The sequence below is a fragment of the Callospermophilus lateralis genome, chromosome 3 (genome assembly GCF_048772815.1).
Source record: "Callospermophilus lateralis isolate mCalLat2 chromosome 3, mCalLat2.hap1, whole genome shotgun sequence".
Lineage (NCBI taxonomy): Eukaryota > Metazoa > Chordata > Mammalia > Rodentia > Sciuridae > Callospermophilus > Callospermophilus lateralis.
Genome location: NC_135307.1, coordinates 193,235,010 through 193,249,674, shown reverse-complemented (window position 1 = coordinate 193,249,674; position 14,665 = coordinate 193,235,010). Strand labels below are relative to the sequence as shown.

The 14,665-nt window shown below is 49.6% G+C and overlaps 1 protein-coding gene across 19 annotated transcripts in view; it reads right to left on the bottom strand.

Moving 5' to 3' along the window:
* The window catches only part of Zmynd8 (zinc finger MYND-type containing 8), a 97,821-nt gene extending 86,430 nt beyond the window's left edge, over nucleotides 1-11,391 (bottom strand). For 6 of the 19 annotated variants that reach the window (XM_076851988.2, XM_076851992.2, XM_076851991.2 and 3 more), the window contains exons 1-2: nucleotides 6,472-7,052; nucleotides 1,382-1,452 (exon numbers count right to left, since the gene is read on the bottom strand). In XM_076851988.2, coding sequence (XP_076708103.2) covers nucleotides 1,382-1,452; nucleotides 6,472-6,680 — 280 coding nt within the window. In that variant the 5' untranslated portion in view covers nucleotides 6,681-7,052. The other 13 variants (XM_076851989.2, XM_076851993.2, XM_076852010.2 and 10 more) reach the window with 9 other exon arrangements.
* Between the last annotated feature and the right edge of the window lie 3,274 nt (nucleotides 11,392-14,665).

The following is a 14,665-nucleotide window of genomic DNA, read 5'->3' as shown; positions in this document are numbered from 1 at the left end:
ACCCTTCACGATAAGAAAAGAGCAGGTCAGACACAGACAGCAGGCAGCAGAGCAAGGACAAAGCCACCACGCCTCTCTAGGCTCACTGCACCCAGCCACAAGCAGGCAAGGGGCACCACTGTCTCCAAACACGGTTCTGGAAAGGCACTTCCTCTGCATGAGGTACTCCGTGACTCTCCCCAACAACGGAACCCGATGGCCCTGCACGGGAAGGAGCTGCGACCTCTCCTGCTCCCAGCACAGGCCAGCCCCAGCCAGCCCGGCCTTGCTGGTGATCTGAGCCTCAGCTGGGCCCAAAATGCCATGCTGACCTGTCATCAGTCACTAGGGAAGCTGAGGCAGGAGGATCGCCAAGTTCAAGGCCAGCATGGGCAGCTTGGCAAATACCCTGTCCCAAAATAAAAAGAGCTGGGGGTGCAGCTCAGTGGTCAAGTGCTTGTCTATCATGCACAAGGCCCTGGTCACACCCCAGTACTGAGTAAATGTGTGTGTGTGTGTGTGTGTGTGTGTGTGTGTGAGAGAGAGAGAGAAAGAGAAAGACAGACATGCTGCTTTATAAAAATCCTCAAAACATTTTTGTTGTTGTTGTTTCAGGAGCCTTTAGGGAGTCACTTGTTGTGATCCTCTGGCCAGATGAGAATGTCCTTCTGGAATAATCTGTAAGCGCCCTCTCTGCAGCCCCTCCCGCCTCCCTGCACGCAGAGCAGGCACTCAGGGAGGTGCTAAGGGAATAAAAACACTGGTACAGCCATTAAGTTTAGGGACAAGCATTTTCATCAACCAGACATGAGGAGGACTCAGCAGCTCACTTCTAAAAGCACACTGAGGAAGGAGTGAGGCCCTGCTCCCTCTGCAGAGGCCTGTGAGTCTCACAGACCAGCCCAGGAGTATGGTGGAGGAGTCCGCTCACACCCTGAGCAAACAAACTGGATGTGCCCTAATGTGCCACGATTTGCCCTAAATGCAAACACTGCCCCCAGCATTCCAGAAAGCCCAGATCTTCCTTCTCATCTCTGACCCAAGATCACCATTTCCCCAGGCACCAGGCCAACTTCATCCCTCTTCTGAGATCCCAAAGAGGCCTGTTGCTAAAATCAGGAAGCCAGCAGCAGCTGCCCATCCCCAGGCCTAACACATGCCCGAAACCTAATGTCGGGACAATTCCCGACAATTCCCAACACCTATGCATACGTGCAGGGGTTAGGGTTAGGGTTAGGGTTAGGGTTAGACAATCAAAAGATTTCTCCAGAAGTTAGGTTCAGCCATCAAAGGGTCCACATCTCACAATTCACAGACTGTTGCAATGCCAGCTCAGAGGGCCACCCTTCACGACAATAAAAAGAAACCCCGCAGAAATAGATAATGCAAGAATTTTACTCACCTTTGGAGCGAGTAGAAATATCCATGCCCTCTACCACCTCCTGTTCTGTTTTTATTTCCTCTTCAGCCAAGCTGAAACAGAGCAGATTATGTTCATGTTTAGGTGGGCTAGAACCTGCCTGGGGAGGTTCTCAGCCCCTGAGAAGCCTAGCCACAGCCCACTGGTAAGACAAGCCCCATCCTTCTCCACCACAGGGGAAAGGACAGACCTGATTTCAGTGTAAGATTCCTAAAGGGCTCCTTTAAAACCCTAGATGGTTCTTTAAGTCAAATTACTATTCCAATGGTCATGCTATTGGGTATGCAAAGAAGCAAATCTTTTTGGATACACAATTACAACCTACCCCTTTGGGCTCAGGAGAACCCAGCCTTCAAACACACAAGCTTCTCACTGCCAGCACTGGGTTCAAAGTCAGGCAGCGGGAAGGGTTCGCAGAGTTCCCAGAGTTCTCATCTCTAAACTCTGCAGTGAGTATTTCCCAGACCGCCCCCCCCCCTCAAAATCTTACAATTCTCTGATGAGGCAGGAACACAAAGAGGGAAAAAAAAAAGATACAGGTTAAATTACAAAGTAGTGAAATATGCCGAAGAACAGCTGGTTGCAAAACAATTCCAACAATCAGCATCGACTCCGGGAATTAGAGATCTGTGCACCCGCCCCCCACCCCTCCATGGTGGGTCCTTGTAGAGCAGGCTTGGCTCCCTCTGGAGCTGGACTAATTATCCTCCCCCACAAAGGTGGAATGAGGAAAGACCCCGCCAAGAGTCAGGGATGGGGAGAGAAGGCAGGTAAGCAAGCACCTTTAGCTGGAAAGTCTTCCAGAACCTTCTCTCCCTCTCCGCTGGAACTTGGGCCATTCCAGATCTTCCCCCCATACCACCTCCCAAGCCAGGCCCAGGGAAGAAGTGAAGTCATGAGTTTATAGGTGTGAAGAAGGGCTGGAGGCGCTAGAACTTTCCAGGCAGCCACCACTCAGAATGCGATTCCATCAGACCACAGCTCCACAAGGAGCAAGAGGTGCGTCGCCAACTGACAGGGCTGGAATTTTCCATTGGGAAGACTCAAGCCAGGGCAGGAAGAAGGCTAGAGAAGAACGTCCTGTCTGTGTCGGGCCATCTGAGACAGTGACAAGGCCAAAAAGAGTCCAGAAAGGCGGCCTGGGCCTGGAACCCCAGTGTAGGATGCAGACGTGTTCAGAAGAGCCCCAGGTTGGCTGGGAGGAGAGTTCAGGATGGGCGGCAGGCAGAAAGGAAAAGATGATAGCTCAGGATTAAATTACAGGAGCTCCGGGCCTCCACTAGCCAGTCCCAGCAGAGGAAGAGGAGGAGGCTGGCCTGGGTTTAAATCAGGATATTAACACGTTTAGCATTCCGATATTGGACCCCATTAACAACTTAATTTACACAGCATCTGTAGAGAAGCCAGTGACACAAATCACCAAAGAACAACTGACACGTTGTCACAAATGGTTTTCGTCAGAAGAGAGCAGCCTGCTAAATTTAAACACCTCACTAACATACAATAACACAACGGTGACTGATCGAAGGTGATTTTAGCACTAAGACTCCTTTGCTCCAACTTCAGAGCTACACATCTCAGCCCACAACACACCACTGGATCGAACACACACACACACACACACACACACACACACACACACACACACACGGGTTGTGCTGCTGGGTTGGTTCTTGCTTGGAGTGACTGGAAACAGATTTTAACAAAAAAGCCCCACACCGCTCTCAGAGATGGGTGGATGGTTAACTTCAAAAGGTTAAAGAGCAACCTTGATCTTTCCAGCAACTAGAATTTGGTTTCCCTCTCTAGCAAGAAGTCTGTGAAATCCTAAACTTCTTGAAACCGATCCCATATTTTGAATGATGCAGAAAACGCTAATCTGGGCTTCAACTAAACCGTACAGTGGTGAAAGCAACAATTAGGCATAACAGAGCCCAAAAACCCACTTGAAGGATTTCTGCTGCCATGAAAACATTCAAAGGTGTATTGATCCTGGAGGAGGAAGGCATTCAAGAGAACAATTATTTGGCTTGTAACAGCCTGGAGGAGCTGAATACTTGAGGCAGGAATGCTGCTGAGAGGCTAAGAAATGCAAACTAGTTATGGGGTAGCTGTTTGCTGCTGAGTTTAAGATAATCAATTCTGGAGCAAAAGAGAGGGGGGAAAGTTGAGCTGTTTTATCCTTTCAAGTATTACAAGTGGGCACCAAGATCACCTAACTTCAGCAACAGCACCACCAGCCCTAGCCCAGGATTTCAAGCACAACGGTTTGAGAAAACCATCTTTTTCACAGATGAGCAAGCCATCCTTTCAAAAGAAACCCGTGCACATATATGCCCAGGCACATGCGCGCGTGCACACACACACACACACACACACACACACACTTATATTTGACTAAAGGAAATTGCAGTTCCTATGCATTAAAAGGGGGAAAAAAAACTTCGTTTATAAAAGCAAAGACCAGAATGCACAATTAGTCATTTCCAATAGCCACATCTAAAGAGACTTCCTTTTTTTTTCTATACCACTGATCTCAGGTTTTTTGTTTTTTGGTTTTTGGTTTTTTTTTTAGTGTTAAGTACTGGTGTGTTGGGGGGGGCTATAAATATTGCATCAAAAGGGGTGATGAGAAAAGATTTGTATCTATCTGGATGCCCAACAGATCTTAGTCAACTTAGGTTTAAGAACTGTTAGGTCATTTTGGGGAAAAACAGTCAAATATTTGTTAAAAAGAAAAGGCAGCTGCATCTGGAGAGATGCTTTGAACTTCTGCCATTAACACAGTAAGTCTTAGAAAATACATAGCTTCTCTCCTTCCATATCTGCTAGCTTCCTGCAACCTGATCATTTAAATCAAAAACAAAGGAAGGACAAGTCCTGGTTTCAAACTGGCATGCCTTTTCTTTTTTTAAAGGTCTATTGGGGAGACTGGGGGCCACTAAAAGAAAAGGGTGAGATTAGCTGAAAACCACCCCACAGCCCCATAGGAAAATTCACCATCAACTAGTTGTATACATTACTGTAGCCGCCGCCACCGCCGCCGCCACCACCACCACCACCACCTTTGGCACTCACATTTACCCAAGTCACTTGCCTGTGGATTTCACAAACTGATACAGTCCAGGCAATTCAAAGAAGGAAGAAGAACAGCACCTACAAACACAATGAAGACCATCCCCCACCCTGGCCCCCAAAAGAATAAAAGCTTTTCCCCTAATGCCAAATCAAGAAAAGTCTGCGCTTGCTTCTGAACCTGCATGCACTGAAAGAAAAAAGAAAAGAGCAATTAAAAGTTACAGATGAACTGCTACACCTCCAGGATGCTTTAAGCCTTCTGGTTATTAATTCTGAGGACTCAGAAGGGCTCAGGGCTGGTCCGTAATTCCCAGGAATCTCATCCCTTCCACACTTCCAAAAGAGAGAGAGAGAGAGAGAGAGAGAGAGAGAGAGAGAGACAAGAAAAAGCATCCAGGTTTGACAGAAAAAAAAAAATGCCTAGATACACAACGCCCAGATATTTCTTTTCCCTAAGTGCCCTTTCTATTTGACTTTTAACCAACAATCTCTAACCCATCTAGAATATATAACCAGCATGCACAAGACCCTGGTTCTCAGATGAGGCTCATCACACGGCAATTCAAGAATCATGCATCATTCGACAGGACTTTTCTTGGCTTTTTTACTTTCATTCAAAATCCCAAAATGGTCCAGGCTGTAAGAAATGTTTAATCCCCAAGGCAGAACATCTTCCTCTTCTAGAACACAAAACAGTGAACATCCAAATTTAAAAAAAAAAAAAAAAACATGCTTCCCTAAAATCTGCAATTAATTTTTTTCTAAATTGGCAGGGGGAGGGAATGGTTAGCAGAGCAGCTTTGTATAAGCACTCACCTAAAACAGGCCGTCATCGGTGGCTAAGCTATTTATGCAGGATTCTTAAAATGGCGTCTGGCAACACTGCCTCATTCCTGGATTGAAGCTAAAATGGTAGCAGTTTGTTCAATAGCTGAGCCTGTGTCTAAGCAGCTCTGCTAGTTTCAAAGCCACCTTCCTAAATATCAGAACCAGGAGAAGCTCGACCAAAGGACACCAACAACCCAACGTTTAGAAGCTTAAAAAAAAAAAAAAAAAAAAAAAGAACCTGCAATGACAGGGAGAGAGAGTTTGTGAAGTCGCAGGTTCCTGAGGAAAAGCCTTCCCTTTCAGATTCTGAGCCTTCAACAGGAGGCTCTGGGATGGGCCTTCTTGCCCTGGAACTAGGTGGGTGGAAGGTTAGGAATCACACTGGCAGACAAGACAGGTGTCCGTGCAAACAGGAAATGTTCCCAGGGAGCAGGCTGGGGGTGGGGGCGGGGTGGGGGTGGGAAGAAGCCCACTCCCCCTTCTCAGGGCAGGGCGGCCAGCTCTGCATCCATCCTGCAAGTGAGGTAAAATGAAAGTGCTTCTGGAACAGCAGGCGTCTGGAGAGCTAAGCTGGAGGACTGCACCCCAGGCTGAGGCCAAGGTAAAATTAAAAGGCTGTTTATAAGCCTGAAAACGGCCACCTTCCACCCAGCTCTCTGCAGAGCCACCCCCAAGATGTGAACATCATGGAAAGACAACCCCAGTCTGCAAAAGAGAAACCCCAACTTGCACGTTACCCTCTCCAAGGAACAGGATACTCACAAATTAGGTCCACCCCCAACAGGGCCCTGAGAATGAACAATAGGTTTTGCAAAACCCGTTTTCAGAGGCCAAACTAATAGCCTCATGGTGGATAATGTCATTTACTGTTAAGGTCTGAGAATTGGCCTCAGGATTCCTCCAGAGCTGGGAATGAGGAGTTTCAAGGTGACTGCTTTTTTGCTCCAGGGGAGAAAGAGGGCACAGAGCCCAGGGCCAAGCCAGGGCGAGGACGGGCACTGGCTCAGTGCCGGCCGGTAGGTAGGTGACCGTGATGGGGAGGGCCAGCCTGGCAGGCTCAGGCTGCAGAGCTGGCGTGGCCACCGCCTGCTTGTTTGTCTGTAAGGAGAGCAGGGGGGGAAGGGCAGCCCCAGTGCAGCAACCTGAGGCCAAGGGTGAATCCTTACTTGTTTGTGCATTTTAAGAACAACTTGGGGCCTCCAAACATGCCGGCTTTCAGGTCTCTGCTGCAGGGTGGGGAAGGCCCCCTTGAATGTATCTTTCTTTTCAGGGTCAACCAGAGGCAAAACAAGATCCAGGGCTGACAAATGTTTGGCTGCCTCTGCCAGAGGAGAGAAGGGGAGAGAAGGCTGAAGAAACAAAGAAGGTCACCCATTGGAAGTGGCTGGTCCTTCCAAAACCCACCCCTGCCTGCAGGTTTTGCTAGGTTACTGTCACCCAGCTTTCTAAAGAGTGACTCGGTCTTCTACTTCTAAGATCCCTACTGGCTCTCCCCAGGGAAAGAAAAGGGGGATGTTTTGTTTAAAAGAAAAGGGGTTACAAGAAAGAAAGGAAAATAACTATTGTTTTCATCCCTAATTTATAACCAAGAGGCCCTCATTGTTTCTTTCTTTCTGACTCGAATCTTTGAGCTGTTAATTATAAAAGTAGCTGGACTTGGCTCCAACGGCCTCACTATGTTCATGCTCAGCAATTAGAAAAACTCTGAAGAAAGTTTACTGAGTGATTATATATAATTAATTCCTAGTTACAGACTGAACACTGACCATTTTCTGGAGCTAATAAAAGCCGCTGCTTCCCCCTCCCCCTCCCCCACGTGAATACCACTTAATTTCCCAAAGCAGAAAGTGCATCCATCCTGGAGGGTCTTGGAGGAAAAAAAAAAAAAAGGAATCAAAAGCTCCAGTGTGTCTGTGTTTGTTCCTTGCAGCTGTCATCCTCTTTGGGGACCAAGGAGGCAGAAGGAAAAAGGAAAACAGCCCATCATTCTGTTCCTCCCTCTGCAATTTACCAATGTGGCAGAAGAACATTCTACCTTGATGAGAGAAGCAAGGGGGGAGGAAGGGGGAGGCCCGAGGAATGGAATGTAGGACTCTTCAGCCTGGGGAACTGCTTTTCCTGAAAGGAACAAAGATGGTAGTAGAAATTTCCAGAACACCCTTCTCAGTCCGGCCACTGCAATTGTCAGTCTTTAACCTTTCCTCCCAGTCTATTGGTTCAAGAGCCAGAGAGAGGAAGCCCATTGGGCTGCTCCGTGGGCCCACACTGCTGTCTCTACCTCGTCCTGCTGCAATGCAGACATTCCTTCCCTTTAGGAACTGGGAAATGAGGGCTACTTTGAAAAGCAATTAACTTTTTACTGACCCGTGCTTGGTGATGGCCACAGTACCAGAGGAAAAGTGACCAGCTTGATCCATGGCTGGGAAGGTGCTGGGGCAGCACACTTGAAAACAGGTCTTAGCTTTCCAAACCTGTGGGAGCCATTTTAATGCAAGCTTTTAGAGGACAAATGCTCTGCCCTTAAGTCTCCTTGCAGCCCAACAAACACAGTATTATGCAAACACTGAAGGCACCAAACCAGGCGTCTTGTGATTAGATATTGCTTCTAGGGAGACCACAAGAAGCTCAATATGAAATTTCCATTTAGAGCAAGGAGATAAGAACAAAGAAAATAGCTAAGTGTCTGAACTTAAGTGGGGGGGGGGCTGTTCCACATAAAATATCACCACCCTCTGCGTTTTGACTCTAAGATGCTGGCCCACCTTAGACTTCAACTTAGAATCTGGTGCATTTCTCCTTATTCAATGCACCTTCATCCAACTGGTGTCAAAAGTTGGGTGGCTGGACACTACTTTAAAAAGAAAAAAAAAGATTAACTGACTTCATCAAGTTGGCATAACACAGATACTGAATATATTTCTAGCACTTAAAATCCTGCTGAATTGGTCTCCCAGCTGGAAATGTATGGAATGAATTTCCAAGGGAATTCTAAAGGTAACGCTAAGCAAAAGTTGACTTTTTTTTTTTTTCACTTTTAAATTCTAGCTACAGCATACAGATATCAGGGGGAAGGTAGAAAAAGACAAATAAAGCCAAGTCAGGCCAGCATGCTTACAGATGTGTGGGTCAGGCATGGAAAAAGGCCAACTCTGTTGGTCAGTTGAGTCCTGAATGAAATCAAGTTTGGTGGTGGATGGGATTTTGCACTAAGTAACCCTAAAACTAAGTACTGACACAACCCACCCCCACACGCACACCACCAGTTAGCTCCTGGCCCCCCCATGTTTGTAGGGCTCTGTGACTTAAGAACAAGCAGTTGCATTAACTAACAACAAGCAGACCTCCTACCCAGAGTCCTAAGATCCAAACAAACCCAGTTAAAGGTGTAGAAAGAAGCAAGAGACATGCCCTGAACATTTCTCCCCTGGCTGAGGGTAAACAGGAAGTGAAATCTTCCCTCCTAGCTGCAGGTTATCAGGAAAAACAGTGGATTCAAACAGTCACCTAAACTCCAGACTCTCTTTAAAAGCTCTTATTTTGTTCCTGCTAATGAAGCCCCCAGCTGCTATAGCCAAGACCCCCTCTTCCAAACAGACCCCAAATGTTCACAAAAAATCTGGCTACATGGTCACAGAGGAAATGGATTGCTTTACTTACCCAACAAATGTTCAAGTAACCGTCTCATTTTTCCACAGTTAGGAAGAGAGAACAGCCTGGCAGATTTGGGACTTGATCAAAAACGAAATTGTTTTTAAACAGTTACATGGTATTATTAAAAACACACACCAGCACCACAACAATACAACCCAACAACTGGATAGGGAATGCTGTCAGGAGCCACAAACATGATTTTATTTCCTCTGCACTCTATCACACAGGAGCACAGAGGATGATACAATGTTTAAAACAAGGGAAAAAAATGAAAACAAAGATAAAAGATACATTAGTTCATTGAAAATCATGCAAGACTAGAAAGCTGAGGGCTTCAGGGTCCTCCCAGATTTTCTTTCTTTCTTTCTTTTTTTTTTTTTTATGCAGGATGTTGTCCAAGATTCTCCCACCCCCCCACCCCGCCCCCCAAACCCTATCCCTACTCCAAAAACTTCCTCCAGAGCCTAGCAAACACTTTCAGAAACATTTGCTGGCTGTAGGCTGGTTTGCAGAACACTCTGTATCAAGCTAAGTCAGGAGAAAAGGCTGAACAATGTAGTTTCAAGGGAGAAGCTCTGGAGAGGAAGAGAAAGAGGAGGCACGCACCCCGCCACCCACCTAGGCCCAGAGCTACCCTGGCTCCTGGCTGCTCTGCTGAGGGCTGGGCTCTCTTTCCAGCGCTCGGCCTCTCTTGTCAGAACTTAGTCCAGCCTTCCCAGAACCTCTCTGGGAAGGCAAACTTGCCTGCTCTGCTGTCTGCCATGAGCGCTCCTTGGAGAGAAGCCTGCGTGTTCACCTTCCATTTTCTTCCCCCAGCAGGCATGTGACCCAAGAGAAGACAATAGTGCAGGGGAAACTGCTCAGGAGAGAAGGAGAGGGGAAGGGAGGGAAAGGAGGGGAAAAAAAGGAAAAGAAAGCTTCTCTCTTGGCATACCAGGGTCTAGCTTCAAACTATTCCAGAAACACCATGCCCTGGTGGAGGCAAAGGTGTGCCAGGCCCTTGCCAGGTTGCAAAACCAAGCTATGGCTAATGGCTACTTAGCCATGTGACCCAAGAAAGAAAAAAAAAAAAAAAAGGAGAAAAAAAATCTCTCTAAAGAGTTCCAAGTTAACCTAAGTGCTCTGGGGTGAGTGTGGCACAGCCAGCCACAGAGAAGTCACACTGCTCGCCCACAACTCGGATGTCTCAGAGGGAGGGGGAAAAAGATGGTTAAAAAGCCGAGCTTACCTCTGTGGATGCATTGTTAACACTGTGTAATGTCAATACTTATAAAACATGGAGGACAGGCTCCTAGTTCTCACAGAAAAAGGGTTTGGCACTTCGGCTGATGATCTGGCCGCCTAATAAAAGCTCATCCCCGATTGGCTGCGCCGGCCAGTCGGAGTGTAAAGCGGCCCCGGATTGGCTGAAACACTTCCTGAGCGATTATCTTTGTGAGGCTCGGGTGAGCCAGAGCCATCCTGTGCATAGAAAAAGACAGGCTAAGCTAGGCCTTTTGCGGCAAGAGAAACTTGGGAAAGGGGCCCCCGCACGCACTTCTCCCACACCCTGGCTGGATTCCCCGGCACTGGCGAACCAGTGCGGCCAGCCTGACCTGCTCCTGCAGAGCCCGAGGCCCGGAGGCCACTGGGAAGGCAGCATCTGGGGTGGGCTGGAAGGGCTCACCGTCACCTGGCCCCAGGGCCCTGGCCTGCTCCTCAGGAGAAAGGCTGGCCCTTCTCTACGGCTAGCCGGCAGAGGGGTTCCCCAAGGGGAATGCTGAGCAGAGCGAGGAGCCCAGGAAAGACTCAGGGGGACAGGAGAAGGGCTGGAGGGAGGCCTCAGAGCAGCTCTGGTGCCAGCCCCAGGAAATCAGCCCCAGGCCCGCCGGGCTTCTCCCAGGACAGCAGCCGGCCACTGCGGGGAGAGCGTGGTCAAGTCTGCACAGTCATTGTCAAAATGCCTCCTGGAAAAGCAGGCCAGGGAGCTACTGCCGGCCAGGCCAGAGTCTAACCTCTGGCCCCCCTGGGTCAGTCCTCAAAGGAAAAGCAAAATGGCTCCTGCCTCCCTGCCAAGCTGCCAAGGGGGGGCCCTCTCCTGCTTACCCTAAGAAAAGCCAAATCCGTTCCTAGCAGGCCACAGGCCTCCACCTACTAACTTCCCTTCCCCTCCAGCCCCCTCCCCCACCCCTGAGGCCTGCTAAACCTGTCAGTTAAACAAAAATCTGACTTCCGTATGAGTCTGCTATGGCTGCAGCTTCCTGCCTGTTAACCCTCTCTCGGACTCTGGGTCTGGCTGGGAAAAGCGAGGCCCTGAGATCGCAGAAAAGGCCTGTGGAAAAGTACCAGCTGCAGCTCTCTGGGCAGATGCAGAAAGAGAGAGAGAGAGAGAGAGAGAGCCGCTGTCTCTCGCCTCTGCTTCCCGAGGAGGCGTGTACCTTCTGAATCCAGGGCACAGGCAGTCTGCCTCTCAGTCTGAGAAGCCATTTAAATCCAGAGGGAGAAAGAAAGATGTCAAACCCGGCCAAGAAACAAGCACCCTTATTACAGTGGGGCCTGCACACCCCAGGTCAGCCCTTCCCGCCACTCCTCTCTGAAGTGCGTTCTAGGGAACTGGGCCCTCCTCAGGGGCACACAAATCCCAAGAGCTTCATAAAGATTCTTGCTTCAATTTATGTCCACGGAGACCCGCTTCTTTGGGCTCCGAAGGCAGATGCAACAGCTATACAGACCTACACAGACCTACACTTGATGGCCCCTCCCGCCCCCCCATCTCCGGCACTGCTCCCCAGTAAAACATTAACTAGTTTTTCCGAGCTGCTTATAATTCCACCCATCTCCATAGTATTAGGAGGCCAGAGCCTGTTTCTTCCTAAAGCTGCCTTTGTGGAGAAGGCAAAGGAAAGGCCAATCCAAGTGGATCTTAAAAATGTTCAAGGATGCTTTCTTTTTCTGCATTTATTTTGTTTTTAAACAATCAGGTGCTTAAAAAGACTTGTTTTTTAAAAAAATGCAAGCCGGAACAACAGAAGGTAAATAAGTGCCTTTCTTTAAGAGCTACCCTGAAGTCTCCTCTCCTTCGGAAAAGAGGACTTGTGGACTTTCTGGTCTCACACCATCCCACAAAGAAAGCCAAGAGCAGATTGCTAGCTCTCCCTGCCCCCGCCCCCAGCGATGCCTAGAGCGTGTGTGTAAATTCTTCCTGGCTGGGAATCTTAGAATCAGGATCTGGCCGGGGAGCCAAACACACTGTACTGTAAGACAAGGCCCAGGCTTTTGAAAAGGGACAGGATTTCGTTGTTTTACGTTGCTGAGGCTGAGATGTAGCCACTTGGGCTGACAAAGATCCAGCACCCAGTGCCACAGGCAGAGGCCTCACCAGAAGGGAGAAGCTGGCTCTTCCTGGGGAGGGGAACTTCCAGGGACCAAATGGCAGAGGCCTGAGCGGTGGAGCTGTGCTCTCCTGGCTGTGCGGGCGGCAGCCCTCCACCATCCAGCCCTCCACCATCCCACTGGGAACACGGTTTCTGCGGGTGCTGCTTTTGGGGAAACCAACAGGATGGCGGGGCTGGTGGCGGATCTGATGTGCAGCTAACTTCCAAGACCCGATGAGGAAATGAAAGCGGCCGCGGGTGCGCGTGGAGGATTTTAACCCTGGATTAAAGCTTGTTGCATAAGCAGCTGCCGCATCCTCCCCCGCCCTCCGCCCTCTCCCCATCACTTGATCACTTGAAATGTTTTCTGGGGCAAAGAGCAGGAAGCTGCTGGCTTATTCTGGCAGCTCAGCTCCGTTGGAGGAATGCTGCTGGCATTCGGATAGCTCTGAGGTTATCTGGGAAAACGACAGCTCGGCTGGGGACCGAGACAAAGGTATGGTGGCAGATGGAATCCTGGGAGGGATGCGGATTGAAGAGGAAGCCAGGCCCGGCCTGCTAAGGGTCATTCCTGGACTTGGTGGAATGTGGCTAAGACACAGGAAATAAAGAAAGCCAAATGTTGCAGGCCTCAACCTGGAGACCCATTTCTATCCCTTCTTAAAGCCTGAGTGCGGTGACTGTTAAATGAGTGTTGCACAGACTGATTTCATGAAGGAAGGAGCATTGTTAGGAACCTGGAAGTGGGCCCAGAGAGGTGAATGAGCTACCCGGCGTCACACAGCCAGCAAGTGCTGTCACTCAGACTTCCAACCCAACTCTGACCTCATATCCCTAAAGCCTGTACCTTGCCCTGCCTCTAGACTCAAAAGCAGAGCTAAACCAAGCTCAGCAGAAACAAAAGGTTCCATTCTCCCAACATCAAATGCAACGCCTGAGCTTTCTTTCAGGAGGTCCACCCCTTGAGATGCCCCTTGCGCTTTACCCAAAGGAACTGGGTGAAACTCTACATTAGACTCATCCAGCCCCCCTCAGTACTGACTGGAGCCCAGAGGAAGCGCCCTCCCCCTGGGAACCTCCAGCAAGGCCATTTCCCTTGACCATCTCTAAAACGTGCCTTTTACATTTCTTGAAATCCGTGGTTCTCAGCGATTTTGCCCACCACCTGGGGGAGCAGGGTGGGGGTCTTTGGCAATGTCTGGAGAGTTTTAGACTGTCACCACTGCCATGGGGGCAGAGCCAGCATGTAGTGGAAGGCCAGGGATACTGCAGAATACCTAGTGGACCCGGGAGAGCCCCCACACAACTAGGAATTATCGGATCCAAAAGGCCCATTGTGCTGGGCCTGGGAATCCTTGGCTGAAATGAAAGGGAAACCATTTGCCTCTGGATAGAAAAGCCGGCACAGGCCTAAACAAGTAGGTTCCTTGGTGATATTAATAAGCAACGAGTTAATAAAAATAGATTAAAACGTGTCTCTCTTAATATTCCCAGGGGACAGAGAGAAGGGGGCGGTGGAGACAGTATCCCAGCAGTGAGGCTGGCCCCAGCTCTTGCCCAGGCACCTCGCTGGCCAAGGCCTGGCCTTGCAGAACGGCTCCCCCCCCACCCCACGCTGGCAGGCGGCCAGGCGGGCAGCAGGAGCGGCAGCCCAGGCAGGCTGCATCTCCAGAGATAGCCAGTGTGACTGCCTCTGAAAAGAAGCCACTCGGAGTTATCTGCCCCCAACTTGCGGCAGGCTTGTCCATTATGTGAAAGGGACAGGACCGAGGCAGGGAGTATTTGAAATATCTTGTTTTGTTTTGTTCCTTTTGGGCCCAAGAGAATCCAGGCCAATGTTGGGCATGACGACAGAAAGGCTCACCTCCAGAGCAGGGAGCCATGGCCACGTGATGGCTAGCTGCAGCCAGGCCCTGTCCCTCCCTGGGAGAAGCTATCTACCCTGGGGCGGGGGTGTTTGTTTGTTTTGTTTTGTTGGGTTTTTTGTTTGTTTGCTTGCTTTTACTTCTTTCTAGGAGGAATTGGCAGGATTAGCGGCAGAGAGGGCCTGGTACAAAGGGCAGGCGGTGGAGGGACTGGCTGTGCCCCATCAGGCAGATGGCCCAGCACCAGAAGGCAAGGTGTGAGGTGCAGGGACAAAATAAAGCCTCCAGCAGGCAGGCGAGGAGTGGCCACTGTCTCCTAACAGCCATGGCGGTTTGTCTCCCTCCCTCCAGAGAGTGGGGGAGGTGGATTTTGCCTCCCAAGGGACATTTGGCAATATCTGGATACACTTTGGGGTGTCACATGGAAGGGATGGAGCGCAGGTGCACCTAGGGTGGAGTCCAAGGTTCCTGCCAAACATCCTAGGAGGTGG